This window comes from Caloenas nicobarica, chromosome 5 (assembly GCF_036013445.1).
Source record: "Caloenas nicobarica isolate bCalNic1 chromosome 5, bCalNic1.hap1, whole genome shotgun sequence".
NCBI classification, from domain to species: domain Eukaryota; kingdom Metazoa; phylum Chordata; class Aves; order Columbiformes; family Columbidae; genus Caloenas; species Caloenas nicobarica.
The window spans coordinates 40,659,606-40,681,078 of record NC_088249.1 but is presented as its reverse complement, the minus strand read 5'-3'; the positions used below and the strand labels follow the sequence as shown (position 1 = coordinate 40,681,078).

Sequence of the window (21,473 nt, the reverse complement as noted above, 5' to 3'; positions counted from 1 at the left end):
GTGGCGCTAGAGGGACGGGGCAACGGCAGCCGCCCCGCGCGCCGCCTGCTGGCTGCAGTGCGCTGCCTGTGCCGCAGCTTTAACCGCCGCCACGGGTGGCGCCTGCGCCTTGGCCGGTTGTGCCGCGCGCATGCGCGGGTGTCTCGGCGGCCGCCGGGCGGCTGAGGGGCGGAGTGAGGCGGCAACGACGGTCGGGCCGGGCCGGGCCGGACACGGCGGGCGGGGCGATAAGAGCCGGTGCGGGCTTGTCTTCTGCCTCAGTACAGTGGGCGGCCGTGGTCGGGCCCGTGCCGGGGGTAGCTGCGGCACTGCTGTTGCTGTTTGGCCGCGTACCTCGGCCCTTCCCCTCCTCTCAGGCCTAGCGGCGGCGATGGGTTCCCGGGCGTCCACACTGCTGCGGGACGAGGAGATCGAGGAGATCAAGAAGGAGACGGGCTGTGAGTGCGGGAGCGTGGGGCGAGGCAGGCCGGGAAGTGCCGTGGGGGCTGGGCGCCCGGAGCGGGGCAGCGCCCCGTTCCTCAAGCCGAGGAGGCGCCTTGGCCGCCCCGCCGTCCGTCCGCTGGCGGCTGCGAGCTGAGCCGTGCCCGGGGCGCCGGCACTGCCTGGCGCGGGGAGCCGAGCGCGACTGTTGCCTTCCCGGCTAGGCTGTGCCTCATCCCAGCCGGCCCTAGGCCGAGACCCCGCCGTCCCCAGCGGCCAGGGGCGGACATGTCGCGTAGGCCTGTCGAAACTTGGAAAGGGCCTCTTGGTTCGGTCGCGGCGCAGGAGCGGCCCGGGGCTGGCAGGAACCCGTGGGCAACGCGTCCCCTCTGGGACTCCGCCGGTCAGCCGCTCGCCGTGGGCTGGCAGCAGCCGCCGGCTGTAGCTACAGCTGCTGGGAGTTGCGGTGCTCCCTGGGCTGGCCTGAACGCGGCAGGGGCCGCGGGGCTTGGTGTTTGCTTGGCGCACTAGGAAGCGAAGGCTGCCATCCCGCCAGCCTGGGGTGCGGGTCCCTCCGGCAGTGCCGGGGCTGCGGGGACTCCTCTCCTGGGAGCCGTTATTGGGGCTTGAGGAGGCGAAGAGCGGCTGTACAGCGGCGGCGAGGTGCGAGCGGGGAGGGAGACAGCGCTCTTGGTACCTGTGCGATTGCGTTCCGTCACAGAGAACTCGGTGGATTTCCAGTTGTCTGTTTCTGGAGCTCTCCAGTAGCTCTTTTTAGCCCGAAAGAGCTCTCATTGTATAGTGTTGTTTTTTGGTTTTTTTTTTCCCAAACGTTGCCTGTTACATAGGCTATTTCTAAAGTTCTTCTAAGAGTATTCATAATTAATGCTGAGTGGCATTTAGAAGATAAAGGGGGTAACATAACTCGTGGAAGTTGGGTATGGTTAACTGAAGTGAAAATTCCTACATTAGTTATCAATTGTGAGAGCATTATTCAAGCTGGACTATGGTATATACCATATAGTATTTGACTGAGCTGTTCTCCCTGAACATAAATAAACATAAAGTACTTTAGAAAAGGACAAACTCAGTGTTGTTAATTTGGCTGATAAAATGTTGCCAATCTGAGAATTCTAGCAAAATCCGAATGGTAGTAAATAGAGGGTGGGTGCCCTTCTAACTAGTTGAAGAGTGGAGGTAGTAACATCATATTTATCACTTTGCTGTTTTGGTTTTTGGGGGGGGGCGGTGGTTTTTTTTGTTGTTGTTGCTGTTGTTTTGTTTGTTTGGGTTTTTGTGGTGTGTGGTTTTTGTTTTGGTTTTTTTTTCCTTCAGGAAAGCAAGGTCTTCCCAGATCATGCTTTTTTTCCTGCTTATGCTTGCTGGTCTGTTTTTGCCCTATGAAAATACTTCCCTTAGTTTTCTTTTGAATTGACATGTTATCGTATGTTCATTTTAGGTGACAGTTTATTTGTTTCAGGAAAATGAGTGACTACAGGAAAGGAGTGGAAGAAAATTAAGACAGTACTGACTAGTGTAATCGACAGCTGAGTTAACATGCTTTCCATGATCTTTCGGCCGTCTGTCAAGAGAACCTTCTACAGGAGGGCTACGATAAACAAATAGGAATGTCGAAGTCTGCTTATACAGCAAGAACTTGCTGTTTGTGTTTTGTTGTGGGGTTTTTTGTGTGTTTTGTGGTGTTTTTTTTTTCTTTTTCCCCTGATCATAGAGTAAAGGTAACCTCACCTCATTTTTTAAAGGTGCTTTAAAAACAAAACCCTAAATCTGGAATGTTTTTCTAAAAGGTTTTTACTTTTTTCCTCCCTGTCAATATTTTTTTAATCGTCAGTGGTGTTTCATTCCTAGAATTTTACTTATACAATAGTTAAATAGATGCCATTAAGATGGCTATATAATCATGCTAAGCAATAAACATACTTGGCTCTAGTTAGCCTCCAAATGCGTTTCTTATATCTTCAAAACAGGGAGCTTAAGGTTGTGATCAGCGGGTTTAACCTTTGTGGCCTGAATTTGGTTAATTTTCCTGTGGCTTTACTATCAATTTTATAAGAATACCTCTCTGTTAATCAAGCATCTCTAATCTTCTCTGACTCATACTTGCTTGTTAGTCATCACAGTGGGTCTTGTTGACTTTATCAAGTCTTCCTCCTCAGTCTGTAACCACAGTCTAGGAATGTGTTTTTCCTCTGCTTTTTGTCTTTAGATAGATAGATAGAAAATGCCACCAAGCTTTTAGCACTGTTAGATGCTTCACGTAGGTGCAAATATTTATGCAAGGTGGGGAAAAAACCAAAAACCAGGATTCTGGTTTGTCTTGAACAAAGTTCACAAGAAGAATGCTAAGTTAGTGCTACTGAATAGAGTATCGTGTAGTTTGTTAGAAACTTGATGCTGATGACACTTTACCTACTAAAGAGTTTGACAAAGGGACTTTGTAGATGTGAAACAATTTGGCAGTGCTATTAATATGTGTCTATCTTGAATTGATGTTCTAGTAAGTGCTCCTAAGGATTCTTTTTTTGACCTCCTCACTGTGAAATATGACTTCTTTAGTTCACCTGGGATAAATATGAAGGACTGAACAGAACACTTAGCCAATTCGATTGAGTCCAACTATAGAATTATACAACTTTTGTTCAACTTGAGGAAAGGCTGAGAGAACTGGGCTTTTCAGCCTTGAGAAAAGGTGGCTCAGGGGAGACCTCATCACCATGTTCAGGTATTTAAAGGTTGGCTACAAAGAAGATGGAGACTCCCTTTTTATAAGGAGTCACATGGAAAAGACAAGGGCTAATGGGTACAAGTTACAATCTCAGGGAGATTCCAATTGGATATGAGGGCAACTTTTGACAATGAGAAGAGCCAGCCATTGGAATAATCTCCCCAGGGAAGTGGTGGGTTCCCCAACACTGAACACTTAAGATTCAGCTGGACAGGGTGCTGGGCCATCTTGTCCAGACTGTGCTTTTGCCAAGAAAGATGGGACCAGGTGATCCTTGTGGTCCCTTCCAACCTAGTATTCTATGAACTTTATATAGCACAAAACTGAGTAGTTGATGATACTAACATGAGTGATAAACCATATGTTAATGTTCTTTATCTGAACAGACTAAAAGGTTATCTTTTAGAGAACTTGAAGCATACTCTTTCAAAAGCCATACAGTGATACTTAATTTGTTGAATAAAATCTAAGTTAGGATTAAAGTTCTATGTTACTTTTTCTTGTGTCATGGTGAAAAAAACTTAGTAGCATAGTAAGTTTAGAAAAATCTGCTAAGGTAGTGTTTCCAAGAACTGGAGAATAATGTGTCCACTAAAACATCTACTTAGTGATGGAAGATCTCCAGTAACAGGTGTTAAGCCTGAAGTTCACAGTCCTAAATCTTATATGATGTAAGGAAGTTGTTTGCATATAAGTATTTTGAAATTTGAGTTTGAAAAAACCTTCTAATAGTTTTAATTGCTTTTGTATTGCAGTAACAACTATAAGAAACAGATGAGAGGTCGGAGATGTTGCTTGTCTGCATTCTGTTCCAAGTTTTTGGAAAGCCATTGGAATGTAACAGTATTCAAACAATTTGGTTCACACCCTTTGTTCCCGTGCTTTGAAGCAGTCTACCTAAGGATTAATAATAAACTAGTGCTCATATCAGAGCTTAGGAGAAAAAAAATATTTTAGTGTTAACAAGGCCAGATTTCCTGATGGATATTTAGGTATTTTTCTAAGTATATGAATATCATGTGTTTATATGACTTTCTGCTAATGTTTTAGACAGGTGTCAGAATGTTTACTTGCAAAAAAAACTTTCTAATGACCTAGCAGAAGTAAAATAGAGGGTACAGCTCCTATACTAGAGGTTTTGACTTAAATTTTTAGAAGGGCCTTAGTGGAATAGCTGAAAAAGCTGTGTTTCATCTAGCTTTAAGCCTTAGCCTTTGATTTTAAGAGTCGGTCATAAAGTGCAGATTTTTTTTCTGGCTCTCCTGTGATCAGGGAATGTCAAATTCTTTATTTTGCATGGGAAGGCAAAAAAGTGTCTAGTGATTCAGCTTTCTTGAGGCCTGAGAGCCAAAAACGAAATTAGGAAAAAATACTGTGGTGGGTGGACCTGATTCATCTTCGTTTCTTGTGTAGCTATGACATGCTTTTTGTCTAGTATGATATTAACAAAAACATCTCTGCTCCTATCAATAGCTACATACTATTTATCACACTAGGTGTGAGTTGCTGACATTAGTTTGGAAATAGTAGCTAGAGAATAGAATTCTCTTCACTTTCTTTCCAAGGAGGGGAGTGGGTGTACAGGGCTGCTTATTGGAGATGTAACTCCAGGCTATTCTTTTTTCATTATCAGTTGTTGTTATTGCGTATCATATCTAAAACACTAAATCAGAAATGCGAAATTCAAAGGCTTTAAAATACAGATGCTTCCTCTCTATGTATGTGTTGCTTAACTTGAAATTGAGCAAGATGCCAAATCTGATTGTAGAGAAGTTTCCTTAGGTGGAACTGAGCAAATTGCCCAACCCTATGTAAAGAATGAAAGTTGCCCGGGAGACAAGGAGGGGCGGGGGGGGAAAGCTTCTGGCAGGTCCTCCTGAAGGAGGGAACAGTTGAATCTAAACAAATAGCCTGGAGAAAGAACAAATGTGAAAAAACCATTTTGACTCTGTCACAGGTCAAACAACTGCTGTGCAACCTGTTCCCAAATAAGTTTTAGCAAGTAACAAAAGTATAGAAAGTATTGTACACATGCTGGTGAAGGCTTTTAAAACAATTGAATCTGAAAATGACGTGAAGTACTAGTTGAACATTGTAGAAAATCACATCTTTACCGAGTAAACATTAGAATTCAATTCAGTCTTATTTCATGTATTTATTAACTTTACCTGAAGAGGCTCTGAAAAAACAAGATCTTTTATAGGGCATTCTTTCAGTGTTAAAAGAGTTGCTATTCTAGATGGGTTTAACCTGCTCCCATCATGGACTGTTCTGAAGATCTAGATGGCTAGTATCTTGGGTGGTCTGAGACCTTGGTAATCTTGATAGCATGATGGCAAAATTACCACTGGATCTGCAATTTCTTGTTCAAACTGCTGATTTTAAAAGTCTACAATAACCTTCTGCTTGCTTTATGTCCTAACTCCTTCCTGAACTTATTTAGAAATAGGCTTTTTAACTTTTAACTTGATGCCCTGGAAGCCTGAATGTGACTTTAGCAAACTGCAAAATGAAAAACCTGTTTAGATTCAGGCAATCCTATAAAGGAAGAAAAGTGATCAGGTGTAAAATCTCTCTGACCATTTTCCAGATGCAGAGAAACTGAGTATGCTTCCCATCTTTAGATGTAAAAAGACAAAAGAGAAGGAAAGATACTGCAGCAGAGGTCTGCAGTGTTGTGAATGATGTAGAGGTCATCGGTGGAGGCTGTTTCTGGATTATTTCTAGTTGTAAAGAAAATATGGGAACTGTAAATCAAATATTTTTTCTTTTTAATTGCCATTTACTGAATCAGATAACCAAAGGATGTTAGAGACAAAATATAAGGGGATAGAAAACAGAATTAGCCAAATTTTTGAAGAATAGGCTTATTTGTGGATTCTTGAATATTAAGATGCAATATACAGCTCAAGAAGTCCCTAAACTGCTGATTGCTGTGTGCTTCCAATGTAACTTGTGTAATTTTTTTTTTTGAACACTGCTCTGGCAATAGAGTAGTTTGGTGTAACGGGTTCCTTCTATGAGGAATCATTCACGTGCTAATTTTTTCTTCTTTCTTTTTTTCGTCAGTCTCCCACAGTCAAATCACTCGCTTGTACAGTCGCTTCACCAGCCTAGACAAAGGAGAAAATGGCACTCTTAGGTGGGTATCATCACTAATTTGGCTGTCCTTGTGTTGACGCGTATCTGTAATGGTGCCTTGCTGTTGTGGGATGCCTGCCTGTCTTCCTCATGGTGAATCAGTGATGCTATTATAACAAGTTCTTTCAAACCTAATGTGTACATGGACATTCACATTTGTTCTCTTCTATGAAAGGTCAGGAGAAATCTGATTGTTGAACCGAGATGCTCTAAATACCAATTGTCTGTACTGTAGTGCTAAAGTTTTGTGGCAGTTAATAAAAGGTCAGATGTGGTATTCAAGGCCTTAAAACAAATGTTCAGAAATGTTAAACCATGTTTTTAGATTATTTCTTACCTTTCTTTATATGTTGCTTCTAATGATTATTAAAATAATGGTTCCATTATATCTTCTTCATCCTGACTTTCATAAGAAAAAGATCATTTATGTTTTTGGGAGCACGGACACTTAATTTTTTTCTGATACCCAGTGTCTTTTAAAACTACTTTGATCTGAAAGCCCTTTACTGTTCTTAACTTTACACTTCTTGTTGAACACCCATGTCTATTAGTAAGCTCAAAAATAGAGTGAGCTGGAACCAAGTCACTGTGACTAAACAAATATAGATTTTAATTATTTGAAGTGCTGTTCAAGGATATTGCAAGACTTTTAAAGTGTTTGTTTTCTGTCTACAATTTGAAAACTACGAAAGTGAACCAGTTTCATACACCTTAATCAATTAAATAAAGATGAGGCTTAAACTTTATCTGCAAAACATTGTTCACTTTGGACTGAGTCTGCTGGAAAGAATATTCTCAACTGAAAGGTAAACTCTAGTGGGATGATTGTCTGTTAAAATAGGTCTCTACCTGCTGCCTTTTTTCTCTAGCCTTCCCCACTCTGGTTATTGTATTGCATGTTGGTATTGGTTTGCTCTTTATTTACTGAACTAATTATGAATTTTGATTTTATTAAGTTGTTTATTATTCATCTCTTCTGATGTTTCCTACAGAGTAATATTAGGGAAACATGACAAGTAAGAGCTGTCCATGATTGCACCAGGGCTGCAATTTTGCAACCAACCTAGTTGGTCTAAGACCGTATTGCCACTGAAAGTCTGTTTCTTTTCTGTGTTGATGCTGATAGTCGGGGCTAGTCTTTGGAAACTAACTTACAGCTTTGAAAACTTGCCAAGCAAAGCAATGAGAAAAGAATCTGATCAGTTTCCAGGTGGATTTTTTTTTTCCTATTTACCATATAGCTGCATATGCCAGAACCAGTGCACAGGGAAATTGGAGAGAATGCAGTAGAGGGTAGGAAGGGGAAAGGGACCTTGTTGTAGCATAGCAGATGGGGTCTGACTGGGATGGACTTGATTTCTTTCATAGCAACTCTATCTCTGTCAAACCCAGCAAACACAGATTTAGGGATCATCTGGGGTTTTGTATGTGATCTTGCAAAATGTGATTGTAGGATGCACTATGAACCTATAAAAGCTAGACACACCTGTAAACCAGTCTGTAAAGCTATATATAATAGAATCACTGCTTAGAAGAAGGTGACAAGTTGTAAGATACGCTGGCTTTGGCAGCGCTACCAGCTTACTACAGTTTCCTTTCCTGAAGGAAATATGCAGTTCCTTCTGGTGCCACAAATTACTGAGTTCTCAGTTAACATTTAAGTAATTGGTTGTGGAGCTGTACTGTAAACAGGACTACTGAGTGATTGTTTTTGGTTAAAAATACTCTCTGTCCCCCTCTGGCTTGTATAGATATTTTTAAGCTGACTGACTCCAGTGATTTGGACTGTGGCTGTACTGTAAATATCTGGACTTGCACAACTGAAGAGGTGACAAAGTGGATTGTGGGTGTGGAAACAATTGGCTTGGGATAGGCAGGAACTTCTTAAGGCCTCTCTGTCACCAAAGCCAATGTATCATATAAATTGTAGCATAGGCTAATTGGCAATTGTGACATACAGATCAGCTGATGATATTGTAGGTAAGGTTAATAGTACGTATGTCTCAAACTTAAGTTACTTGAAAAAAAAGAACATTAACAGCCTCTTCAGGTTTTGCATGTGGGTTTAGTCTTCACAGATTAATAAAGGTGATGGCTGCCAGACCAGTCTAGCACAATTTGGACCTATTATAGAACACATTCTTCCTCAGCTCTTCCCTCCAACTTCACATTCACCTATTGAATCCGTAAAGTTTGTATAAACTTGGAAGTGATTGTACTCAGTTTACGTAAGAGGAGTAATTAATTAAATATGCTAAGAATGTCTGTTGCACAGTGGGTAGTTTCATAGTGTTATGTATCAGGAGGAGTTTGACTTTCATTGTTGATAATCACACAGTACTTGAGAAAGGAAATGAAGTTTGTTTGGAAAATCCCAGCAACTGTGCAAATGATGATCCCTTAACTTCCAATCTTGACCTCAAAGCACAGCCTCCTCCCAAATGTGCCTGAGTTAGTGGCATTCAAATTTTGAAACCTGTCCTGGCACCCACAATATGGGGAAACCATTAAGTCTAAGTAGGGGAAAGCTACTTCCTGAAAAAAACAATGATGGGAGAGTAAGAACTACCGCTTGGAAGCTCCTAAGTGTTGATTTCTGAAATACTGATCAAAGAGAACTTGCTACTTTGAGACAAGCAAGATGAAGTTATCGCTTGCTTACTACTGCCAAACAGTTCAGAAGGCATGTCTTCTGTTTGTTTCTTGTGAGCATGAATGACTTTTTCCATAAGGATGATTTACACCTTTGACTTACAAACCAGATGTGACAGAAATCGCTCATGTGACTATGATGAGGACAAGAAATGTTAGGCTGTTTTTTATGGCATGAAATCTTTAAGTGTGTACCATCCTTCCGAAGTAGGGGAAGAGCTGTGCTGTCCTTCTTAACTATGTGTTAAAAATGGGCAAGGTAAAGAGCACTTGGTACAGAAGATCTGGTAGATGATGATTAATCCTAGTGGTTAGAAGAGACAGGTGATTCATTCTGGAACTATAATCAAAAACAGAAATCTTTCCTATCCAGTGTACCTATGTGCAGTTTCAAGGAACTTTCTTTTTAGAGTTACATAAATGAGACCTAAGAGAAGGTTATTGATGGAGACAAAACTTCATATGTCTTGTCTGAGCTTTCCCCCCCACCTTTCCTCCTTATCATCTAAATGACTATAGCCATGGTTACTCATTAGTTCTTATCAAATCTTTAAAAGTGTAGAAAAATGTTGTACTTTTCTTTAGTTTCACTTTTCCTAAACAAAATGAATAAGCTCCCTCAGACTTGTACCATCTGAATGAAACCAGATCATGGAAGCCAGGAAAAAACTGTTACTTTGAAAATTCTTTTGTCACCTTTTATTTCAATATTGTGACATGCTGAGTTGCTAAAACAAAAGGTTGATACCTGTGGATGTCCATAGTGACATCTAAATGGTGAAATCTGAAACATACTTGTTCTGCCAACATCCTAACTATGGGTCAGGAGGAGGCCAGTGTGCATGTTTTCTTCTTTATTTTCTGATTTCCAGGATGAGGCAACTGAAGCACATGACCAGGATAAGTATGTGCTTGTTTCAGTGTTGGGCTGGTGCTGAAGTGTATACCACACAATAATACATCTGTTCAAAAATTTATCTACTGGTAAATAGCTCTAGACAGATATGGATGGAGCTATAAAAAGGAGATACTTGTCTAAACCGGTACTCTTCCAAGTAACTTTTGCATGGAGCCTCCCCCTTAGGGCATTTTCTTCACTGGCGAAATGGCAGGTTAAGTACTTCAGAAGTATTTTTTATTGCATGGCAATTGGTATAGCCTGGTGAGAGTGGAAGAAGGAATGGAGGGCAGGTGTTCTGAAAGCTGATAAAAGAGGAGAATAGACACTGAGCTATTGATGCATATCTCATGCTTAGGAAAGCCGTTCACAGGATGATGTCTCCTGGAGAACTTCAGAAAGCCCCTGGTCCTGAGAGAAGGGTAACAAGAGCTAGCTGGACCATCTGTTAATCTCCGTCAGTGAATTGAATCATCTCACTCTGGAAAGGTGTCAGGCTTGTTCTTATTAGTTCAAATGGATATTGCAAGATTTCAAGTCAAAACATAAAAGCTAGCACTCTGAACATGGAATTCTTTACCTTTGCTTAAGAAAATGCAAAGGATTTTTAGCTTTGTCTAAAACAGAAGACAGGCAGGATATGGGTATGGATTGCAAATTCCATCCTTAACCACACTTTATTCACACTGCCTTTCCCCTTCTTCTCCTCTCCCTGTTGCTCATGGAAAGATCACCTTACTTTCAGTGTATTTTTTGGCCTAGTATTTACAAACTGCTCTGATAGCTAAGCAACTCTTAAAGTTTGTGTAGAGCATGTGTAAGGATGAAGTTAGATGAGATAGCTGACTCGGCTGTGGAAGAGGAGGATGTCCATCCTCTTTCCCTATTATTTCTCCAAGCTCCCAGTGTCTCTTTCTCAGCTATGGTGCTCTTAGATTTTTTTCTTTTTTTAAAGTTTTTTTGACTGCTTCAAGTTGCTAATTCAACAGAAAGATAATTGGGAGGATGAAGAGGGGGAAGGTAGGGAGCTTTTCTGGGGGTTAGTGAGATAAATTAGACCACCAAAAGGTTTGATGAATGACACAGCGAACATTAGCAAGGGAAAGGAGCAATGAAACCCCTTGAGTAGTGACCTGTTAAATCGGTTTGACCATCTTGCATGATATACCTTGCTTAATTATTTCCCTTTTTCAAGTAATTTCTTGTTATCTATATCTTCTGGACATTTTTCCTTTGCTCTACCACTTCTGTTTTGCATATTGTTCGTTTTCTCTCTATTGTTTTACTTTCCCTCAGCTCTAGATAGCCCTACCCTTCTCAAAGTAAAAAGAGCAGGAATGACCAGAAATAATGGAAGGAAGAAAGAAAGAAAGAAGGGGTCTAATAGGTTTTTTTGCAGCCTTTGGGGTAAGGCAGAAACACCTTTACAGTAAGGATTTGCTGTGTGCCTTGGAGGGTATACTCATGGTTAGAAATACTTGTCTTACTGAAAATCTGCAAATTCCTTACTACAAAGTACGTCTAAGTGTAAATGCACTGGCTTATGTATTAAATGGTTGGCCTGCATAATGATAACACGCAGTTGAAAGTTGCTTTGCATGTTACATTTAGGAAGGGATTTAACAGAAGACAGGTTCCTGGAAAGATACTTAGAAGAGCCTTGTTGCTATGACTCATGACCACAGAAGAACTAAAGGGCATAAAATTTCCTGTAAGCTCCAGCCTCAGCCAGGTGAACTTGGTTCCTAATGGCTGCAGGAAGCCTTAGTTTATAAAGTGGAGAATAACTTACCTCATGCATTCATTTACTTTTATGGCTGTTACAGCTATTTCAATTATAACATTCACTCAGTAATGTGCTCTTAATAAGCAAAAATTGTCAACTGCAATCCTGATAATGACAGGACAAATAGGTTTGAAACCTGGGGAGTTATTTGTGGTTAATTGTTAATCTTCTGTTAGAAAGCAGAGTAACTAGAGGCTGAAATGCCGAGTGTAAATTGAAGCTGAATACTAAAATGTAGTGATATGCAAGTAAAAAATTCTGAAGCATTAGGATTTTGCTCTAAATGAGAGGGCAGCTGCTGCTTTTAGCTTGTAAATGTTGGCATTGACACCAAAGTCCTGTTGTTAAAATATAGTTACTAGGACATAGATTTTCTGCATCACTGCATCTCCTGCCTAAATTGCTAATGCATACTTTGCCCTTCAGCTATAGCTTGAAATGCAGCAGTCCTGAAGGGTCTGTTAACAAGTTGATCATGTTATGTGAATCTTAACTCTGCCTATTAAAAATAATTCAGACCTGGTCAGAGCAGAAGTTTGCTGGGATAGCTTAAAAATATGGTCAGGTCACTCTATTAGAAGGTCAAACAGCTTAACAATGTTGTAAAAAATATATTACAATTGGCACTCTTAACAGTGCTGTGGTGTGACTGGGTACAAGGAGTGCTTTAAAATGCGTTTAAAACTAGAATGTCTTGCTTCTGTGCCTTACCCAGGTTAGACTAGTAATAAAGTTAGGCAGTTCCTTGTTCCCTGGTCTCTAAGATCACAGTGTTATAAAGGCCAGTGTATTTAATCTCAAAATCTGTTTGTGTTTACTCTGCCAGTTTTTTGGTTCAATGACTTAATGAATCAAACTTTGTTGCTGATTGATTTCATGAGCGTAGTTTCCAAAAGTAGCAAACATTTAGTAACCAAGTTTGAAACTTTGACCCAGACTTCAAAACCAGCAGGACTGTATCTGACTTGAAGGGAATTTCCAGTATTTCTGGACAATGGGCAGGAAATGTCAAGTTATGCATCCAGACAGAATAGGTTGTGTTTACAGCCTTACCCCATTGCTGTTACCTTTGCATTTGAAACCTAAATGATTATGGTGCTGTGCTCTGTTGTAGTAGGGGAGAAGACAAAATAAATCAAACTCTGTTGGCTGAAGAATTCACTAAGACACACTTGTTGTATCTGCCTTGGTCACACCAAGATTATCCCACTTTCCTGTCAGTGACATTCTATTAGATTAAAAGAAAAGAAAAATTATTAGTGCAACTCTAAGCCCTATGTTCATGTCATACTGATCTAAAATGTGTTTAGGTCAGTGCAGCTCATGATGTCTTGCAGATCAGAGAAAGCTATAACAATGTAAGAACAGTGATGCTTATACTATACTGCGTACCTATAATCATGAGCAGAAAAGAGAATGGCTGGCAAGAGCAGTGAGTATTTGCAATGTGCTGCTGGGGTTACATCTGGCTTACAGGCCCCTGTCCAAGTCTAAATTTACTACTTGAAAATAGGAGTGCTGCTTGTTTGAAGCTAAAATTATCTGAAATTTGGCATTAATAAGAAGATATAAAATCATTGTGTAAACAACAAAAAAAATCTGTTAGAATATGCAGATCACCTGTGGTATATTTGGAGGAGTGTGGTATTGTCTGAGAATCCGGAATGAGGTAATCTGGAAAAATCATGCCAACTTAAATGATTCAGTACCAAAGTAATTATTAAAAAAAAAAATCATTTGGATGCCATATTTTCCTTCAAAGCCATTTCAGAAGCTTTCCTTTCCTTAAATTGCAAACTAGTTGGCATCATTACAGGAGAGTTTATAGCACAGTGTTGGCATTTGAGAAGTGCCATTAACATGACAAAAATACAGCTAGTCTGTAATGTAATACAGGCTTGGCATTGACTTTGGCTTTGTTTTGTGCCATTAGTCATAGAGAAAACATGATTTAGAGTTATGTTTTGAAAATCACCAAGTGTCTTGCTGCAGAAATAGAACACAATGGATGTTTTACTATTAATTCTTTTAAAGCAACTTTTTCTCCTCAGACTTCTTGTGTTCTTGCTTTACTTAGCCGTGAAGACTTCCAACGGATTCCAGAGCTTGCCATCAATCCTCTGGGAGACAGAATTATCAATGCCTTCTTTCCAGAAGGGTGAGTTACAACGGGCTGAATTTGCAAGCAGGCACAAAATTTGTAGTTCATCAGAAATTTTGACAGGAGTGAAATGCTGATAATTCAAGCATGAAATTTGAATTTACTAATAGTGGAACACCTCAAACTTGTAATGGAATGAGTGTGGGTACATTGTTTCCTCAGCGTGTTTTTGTTCTGTAATGAGAAATACTTCACAATCTTACAAGACTTTTGTGTGCTTTATTCATTGGCAAACTCAGGCTTCATGTCACAGTTTTCCATTCTTCTTGCTGCGCTGCTGAACACTTCTAAAGAAAGTCAAGGGCATGTATGGACTTCGGTTCTTAAAGCAAACTTGTAGCAATACTATTTTTATGCTAAGTAGTATTGCAATTAACTGATTAAGTCTTGTTTTTCACCTTTTAGTCTATAAATGTACCTTTATTAGATGAGCTTGCTTTGTTCCTTTGGTTTCAGGAGTTTTTTATCACATTTAAGACATGGCTTATGGCATTTCTAACATAAACCCAGAGAGATGATAAAATTTGCAGTACTGTCTGTCACCATTACACCTCTCTAGATTGTTCTATGGAATCTGTGGCTGTTCTTGAAGACATTTGTCATTACCGATTGATGAAGAACTGGTTGTCTAATCAAGTCATAATATCAGCTGATACCAAGCCAGGTTTCCAGAGCAGAAAGCAGGAGTCCTGGGAAGTCGTTACATAGCTGGTTCCCACAGAAACCCTAGAGAAGAGAGCTGTTTATTGAGGAGCAGTGAGCCATGGCTGCCCCACAAGCAGGAGTGAAGAGAGATGGCAAAGTTGGCAGGGGCAACATCCTTGCTGACAAAGGGCAGAGAGAGCAGGTCTAGTGACTGTTGTCTTTATCAGTGGCTGCCAGACAAGTTGACGGTGGAACAAGGGTCAATCAGGGAATTGGGGTCCAGATCAGCATGATACATTGCCAGGCAGAACTGCAGGATGCTCAGGCAAGGACCAAGGGTGAGGGCTTGAGCTTAAATAGAGCTTGCAGGCAAGGGGCTCCTTACAGCTGCTTTTTTTTTTTTTTAACACATCATATTCACAACAGTGTGATCCCAGGTTGCACCTGCTCAGTATCCCAGCCGGATTTGAGCATAGGCAGCTAAACCATAAGAGGTGGGAATGGAAGAGTCTGTATGGTCTTGATGCTTTAGAGATTCATATTCTTCTTTACTGAAATAAAGAATCTGCATAAGCTGTGCCAAAACTGACCTGCTGAAATGCTTATGCAGAGAGGACCAGGTGAATTTCCGTGGATTCATGAGGACACTAGCCCACTTCAGACCGATAGAAGATAATGAAAAGAGCAAAGACCAGAATGGACCAGAACCACTGAACAGCCGAAGTAACAAGCTCCACTGTAAGAAATGTTAATCTTCCTACAGAAGCAATTTTTTTTTTTCTGGGAAGGGAGTGAAGGAGCTTGGGATCTTGTGTACAGTTGTTCCCTGTGGAATGATATCCTCATAATACCTGATTTTTCTAAAAATTAACTTGCAAGCTTACCTTCAGAATGTCAACAATTGACCCATTCTTGTATTGGAATTCGGTGCAATTGGTTGAATATTGAGTAATGTATATGTTTTTCCAAACGTCTCGTAACAGAAATATTTCAAAATGGTTTGCATCCAAAGCTATTTCAGATTTAGAAGCCACGTCCCATACATGAATGGGCTTTTCTACATCTTTCTGCAGTCTTCCGTATAATATAGTGCTTTTTTTCCTACCTTCAGCTGAGTACTTTCTTGAGTATTTGCACGTCTGCCTACAGTATATGAGCAGAATGCTCTTGCTTGCTAATCAATGTTGGCAACAGTCCTCAGAGCACTTAAGATTTCTGTCATATCTCATCCAAAATATAGTCAAAGAGAATGAATGGTAATGTAAAAATGGTTGGCTCTGAAGTTAAAGGATTGATTGTATCTTAGTGGTAATTATACTTCCACGACTTGGGGCTTTGAGGAAATATGTCTGCAAGCAGAGTGCTTCTGAAAGTATTCATACAGAGTACTTTAAGATTTTTTACTTCTTGGCAATGTTATTCCTGTGTGCAGTAATAACGCTTTATGGAACTGAACATTCATTTTATGGTGAATTAAAATTCTAAGCTAATTATCTTTAAATGATTTATTAATACTTACAATTTTTTAATATAAATTTATTGTTATGAAGTAAATGAATGGCACTTGAATTAAACTGCTCATTCTTTTCTTTCCTGTAGTTGCTTTTCGGTTATATGATCTAGATAAAGATGACAAGATTTCCAGGGATGAGCTTCTTCAGGTAAATAGCACAGGGCTGCTTTGGATCACTCCATTGTGACTTTCTCTGTGACTTCATATCCCTTTAGAATGAAGAGGGGAGTTATAACAGTCTTCTCAAAAGAACCCCTGAAGGAATTTGGTGGCTAATTGCTTAGTTCTGGTTTAAAGCTTTAGATATGGTATGAGACTTTAATCTCATTTGGTAGCTGAGGCTGTTCTATCAGACTTGGGAATACTAGATTCAAATTTAAAGCAGAGCATTAGGTTAAGCAGATCCTATCGGAAGTGATACCTAAATATCCAACAAATACACTAAGCCTCTCAGGAACTACCTTGATAACTTTCAAAGGTGCTTCTAATAATCCTTAAGGTGGATTAGGTTGTTTGCCTGATCCTTTGTGCATCCTCTTAATAGAATAAAACTTCTTGAAATTGCAGAAAAGGTAATCAAAGTTCATCAGTGCTGCATATATATGAAACTAGGCTTGAGCTAGAGGTAATTACATACTACTAATCCTGGGAAGCAGACATGACAATTTGTGGTTCCTGGTGTAGGACAAGGATTTACTTTTGAGTGAAACTGCCTTCTATCTGCACAGAAAATGCTTTACTAACTGTAGACAGTAATGACAGTTATCATTTGACCATACACTTACAAGATTCCTGTAGGCAGTCATCTCAAACAGCAGATATTCAGTCAAATATTGGTATGTTTTGTGGGAAAAAAATAGACAGAAACATTGGAACAAAACATACTCATTGCTACTTCCAAAAGCTTTCTCATACTTCCACCTCTTCCTGTAGCCTAGTGAAAAAGCAGGATTCTTTGTCAAAGGAGGCTACAAAAGGAAGCTGTCTTTCCTGAAAGTCTTGACATACAAAGGATAAACACAAGTCTATCTAGAAATTACTTCCATGGAAATCTTCCAAGGTTGTTCTTGTATGGTGTTATTTTGACAGTGTACGCATGAAAAACAGCACCAAGAATACTTCAGTTGCTGTGTCAATAACAGTTTTTTCTTATTAAAAAAAAATCTGGGGACCTCTGTATATTACAGGTATTACGGATGATGGTCGGTGTAAACATTTCAGATGAGCAGCTGGGCAGCATTGCTGACAGGACAATCCAGGAAGCTGACCAAGATGGAGACAGTGCCATCTCCTTTGCAGAGTTTGTAAAGGTTGGTAAACTACATTTTTAACTACTAAATTAAACTGCTTAGTAATGGGCAAGTCATTCAGACAATGCAAATGGAAACAGAGAGGAAGTTGTTCAAATAGTCCTGCCTGCATTTGGGCAAAGGAAGCCTCTGCTTGCTCTTTTTCTTCCCTCTATCAGGATGCCTTTTAATACTGTCATGGTACTATTAATTAGTACATATCGGTGTTCAAGTTCCTAGCTTTAGTCCTTTGAATTACATGTTTTGTTAGTCACAAATAGGTAATAGTAAAGAGCTATTATATAGTCAGTGGATGAAGTTGTCCTATAGCAGACAATTTCAACTACCTGATGGGAACCAGATTCATCTTGGAAGTGGACAAAGACATGACAAGAGGCAACAAATAAGTTGCAATTCTGGTTAGGGAGCAAGGGAAATTCTAGTTAGCTATAAGGAAAACTTTTTTACTAATGGGATGATCATAGCTGCTGAAGATGTAGAGCCTCCTTCCTTGGAGATACTTAAAACTTAACTGGATAAGGCCTTGAACAACCTGATCTTAGCTGGCCCGGCTTGAAGTAGGAGTTGAAGGAGTTGGACTAAAAGACCTCCAGAGGCCTCTTCAGACTTAAATTATTCTGATCTTGGAACACTGAAGTGTACTACCTGAAACAGCCTGGAGCAGACTGATGTCTTTGTACCTCAGGGTTAATAGCAATTCATTGAATGTATTGTAGTCACCACCCCAGTTTTACAACAATCTGCATTGGTGATGCTGTGGTCTTGATTTTAGCTCTTCAGTGACTGCTCATGCCCCTTCCCCCACACTGTTCTCCCTTCTGTTTCCTGGCCATGCATTCCCACACAGTCTAATTTTGGGAATCCCAGCCTTTCTGGGCTGTTGGCAGACTGAAACTGCATTAGTTACATTTTGGTTGACAGCCTTCTTCCAGCTTTAATGGTTGAAGTTTCTTTCCTTGGAAGGACCTTAGTCCAGAATGAAAAATAGCAGTCTCTAGATGAAAGACTGGCATGCCAAATTGAAGACATCCTGTGTTCCTGCCCATTTCCTCTACACTAGAGTAAGAAACCTTGTACAAGAGAAGTATGTACAGTCATTTAAGTAGCTGTTTCTGAATTTTATTGCAGGTTTTGGAGAAGGTGGATGTAGAGCAGAAAATGAGCATTCGATTTCTTCACTGATGGATGGAGAACCTACTCCTTTCTGCCCCTACTATATAATAAATAGAACTTCATTTTCTCCTTGGCACCTTCCCCCAGAGCATTGCTACTGGTGCATATACAATACATCTCCAATCCTTCCCTGATTTGTTCTACCATGTGAACATTCCTTGTGCATCAGGAACAAAGGGAAATGGCTGCCATGCAACTTGGAAAGGAGCATTTTTAAAAAAAAAAATCTTTGCCTTTCATATTTTTACCCTTTATCACTTATCTCCTTCTGCACTACTGTTTCAGCAAAAATGTCTCTCCTTATGTACTGCTGCTTAATCTACAAACTGATTCTTCTAAGCTCTGAATCTGGGAATGGAAAAATGAGAACACATGACAGAAGCACCTTCTGAAACACTTTGGAGACAAGCATCTACTCAAATACTAGGTCACTTTTGCTTCCAGTAGCAACACCACAAGAGCTGCCTTTTTTTTTTTCCCCAGCATTTGACTCGGTACATGCACATATGTTTCTTCCCTGATTCCAAATCTGCCTTTTACTTGAGGACTTCACAATTTCTATGGCTTTATTGTAAAACCGGCACTGAATGCATTATGATAGCCTGGAGTACTTTAAAGTACTGTGAATAGATTTTATTTTTTGTGGGAGAAATTCACAGGGACAACAGGAGAATCTGTGGTGGAGACAGGCGGTGGTGTCCTCAAATGGAACAGGAATTCTGCAGTAAGTAACTTAAATTGTTCCAGTAGCAGATGCAGAAACTTGTTTCTTCGTTTGAGTAGCTTGCAGGCTTGACAGCCAGTGGACCATGAAGTGCCCTCTCCAGATTGCTTTGCTCTAGGATCCCTCCTCTCATCAGGGTGGTTTCACCCCTCGAAGTGTAAACTTGTTTACTGGTGTACATAATGCAAGAAAACTAGTGATGCCAAAATCTGAATTTATGGATCTGTCACTGCCCTTTGGTAGTAGTGTCATGAAACACACTTTTTTTTTTTTTAACATCACAGTGGCCTGGATGATTGGTAATTATGTTTCCCAGTATTGAAGTCCTGGTCTGTCAGGTTTGCATTGGGGGTGGTAGCTGTATTTGTGAAAGCTCTGGCATAAGAATGTAATTTGGGGAAGTACATATTATCCAAAATATTTCAGAATATATTTCTAAACAAATCTCTTTGCAAGGGTAAGATGATTAATACCATTAACATAATGCTGATAAATTCAAGAGATCAAAATTATTGAAGGTTCAATAGTAACATAATTTTCTGTGGCTAGATTAGCAAGTGATCTAATCTAGTTCAGCTGGAGCATCCTGTAGTCTGTGAGGTCCTTCCAATAAAACAAAAAAAAAACCCTTGGGAGCTTCTTTATTGAAGAATCAGTGTTATAACTCCTTCTCTATGATGTCGTGTTAACATTTCTATAAATACTTACCAGTCTCAAACTACCCTCAAATGTGCATTTCCCTTTTTCTTGGTTCCTTTAATTGTCACTTGTGTTAAAGAATAACATGCAAGTCTCTGAAGGATTTTTGGTTTGCTTTAAATTAAGGAATTGTAAAGTGAAATGCTGCACTTTGTTTTGCAGAGTGCAGCACAATTCCAGAAAAAAATGTAAATTAAAAACTCAATATAAGAAACATCATAGTTTTATGACCATGTCATGTAAAATAGGAATGTAACAATGTTAACAGAAAAGTAAAAAAAGTGCTTGTAGGCTTTGTGATCTGCTTAAAAGTAGGTGTTGCTTTCTTCTGGCTATATAGTTGTAACCTACAGTTGTGCCTTATTGTCCCAGTGAGACTGGATATTGTATTTATCAATCCATAAATAAACCCTCAACTGTATAAAACAAACAAACCAACCAAAACTGTTCCTGTATGGTAATTGACTATCCTTCAATGATGGGAAAGGTTAAATACCAGTAGAGTGGTGCTAGCAGACTGTACAGATTTTTTTTTTTTTTTAATAACTGTGCTCAGTTTCAGAATATTAACAATCCTTCATTCTGCTGGTAGAGTGGAGGCAACTAGTGCAAAACATGAGCTCCAGGAGAGGACATGCACTCAGTGCACTATGGATCCTATAACATGAGCTTTACACCTCCCTGTGGTTCCAAACTAGGGTGTGGGCTTTTTTTTTCCCTCCCCGTAGTCTTCTAGTGTTGTTCTAATTAAATGGTATGTAATACCAATACTACATTGTGATGTCTGTCCCTATAAGCCCCCACCTTAGGAATCAGTTATTTTTGCTAATGTGTTTTAAGGTGAACACAAACTCTAGTGCACAGGAAAAACAAACAAACAAAAAACAAACACAAAAACCCCCCAAAAAACCCCACCAAAAACCACAATGCACCACACTCTCCTACAATAAATCAATACATAAAACAAACCCCAACTATCAGAACCTAACTTTGCTGTTAGCTGTATAAATCACATGGAAGGCAGAGTATCTTATTCAGTGTTCTGAAATCTACATATTTTAACATGTGACTTAAAAGATGGATGATGGTAAGAGAAGGAGTTACAGAGCAAAGATCTTAAATTTGTTAAATTTTAAAATGTTCAAAACCGAGATGTAGACGTACAAGCAGATCTCCACAAAAGTAATATTTTTAGCATACCTGATTGCTTGTAAAAATTATCTTAGGTCTTCTTGAGAACAAAGGTCATTTGTGAAGGTTAAAGTCTGGAAGAGGGATAAGATCAGCTTAAAGGCAGAACTAGTTAATATTTCATCTTTGTCTTCTGAAAAAGCAGTATAAGGGATTTAAATACAGAAACATTTTCCAGTCTACTGGGCAGTAGGAAGTAAAGCCTATTTTCAAATCTGCAGGCTCACGCTTGTTACATTGAGAATCTCTGGGTGGTTGGCTGCAGAAGTCTATGGTTAAAATTAGCTGTTAAGAGTATTATGGAGATGACAGAAAGCAGAAATAGGTTTGATAGCTGATCAATACTGAAAGGAGGGAAATCAGTTGACTTAAATAGCTGTAGGCCCTTTAGCCTGGCATCAAGTATGGGCAGAA

The 21,473-nt window shown here is 39.8% G+C and overlaps 1 protein-coding gene across 1 annotated transcript; it reads left to right on the top strand.

The window, feature by feature from the left end:
• The first annotated feature begins 147 nt into the window (after nucleotides 1–147).
• Nucleotides 148–20,326, top strand: CHP1 (calcineurin like EF-hand protein 1). The gene is made up of 7 exons (XM_065636726.1): nucleotides 148–437; nucleotides 6,236–6,308; nucleotides 13,721–13,801; nucleotides 15,060–15,187; nucleotides 16,049–16,110; nucleotides 17,150–17,272; nucleotides 18,401–20,326. Exons 1-7 carry the CDS (start codon nucleotides 371–373, stop codon nucleotides 18,452–18,454), a joined length of 588 nt encoding a protein of 195 aa, XP_065492798.1. The 5' UTR covers nucleotides 148–370; the 3' UTR covers nucleotides 18,455–20,326.
• The last annotated feature ends 1,147 nt before the right edge of the window (nucleotides 20,327–21,473 follow it).

Bases quoted from the DNA above. Each gene is read 5' to 3' on its own strand.
- CHP1 (XM_065636726.1), top strand. From the start codon at position 371: ATGGGTTCCCGGGCGTCCACACTGCTGCGGGACGAGGAGATCGAGGAG. The intron at 438-6,235 runs GTGAGTGCGGGA...TTTTTTCGTCAG, and splicing joins GATCAAGAAGGAGACGGGCT to TCTCCCACAGTCAAATCACT. The intron at 6,309-13,720 runs GTGGGTATCATC...TGCTTTACTTAG, and splicing joins GGAGAAAATGGCACTCTTAG to CCGTGAAGACTTCCAACGGA.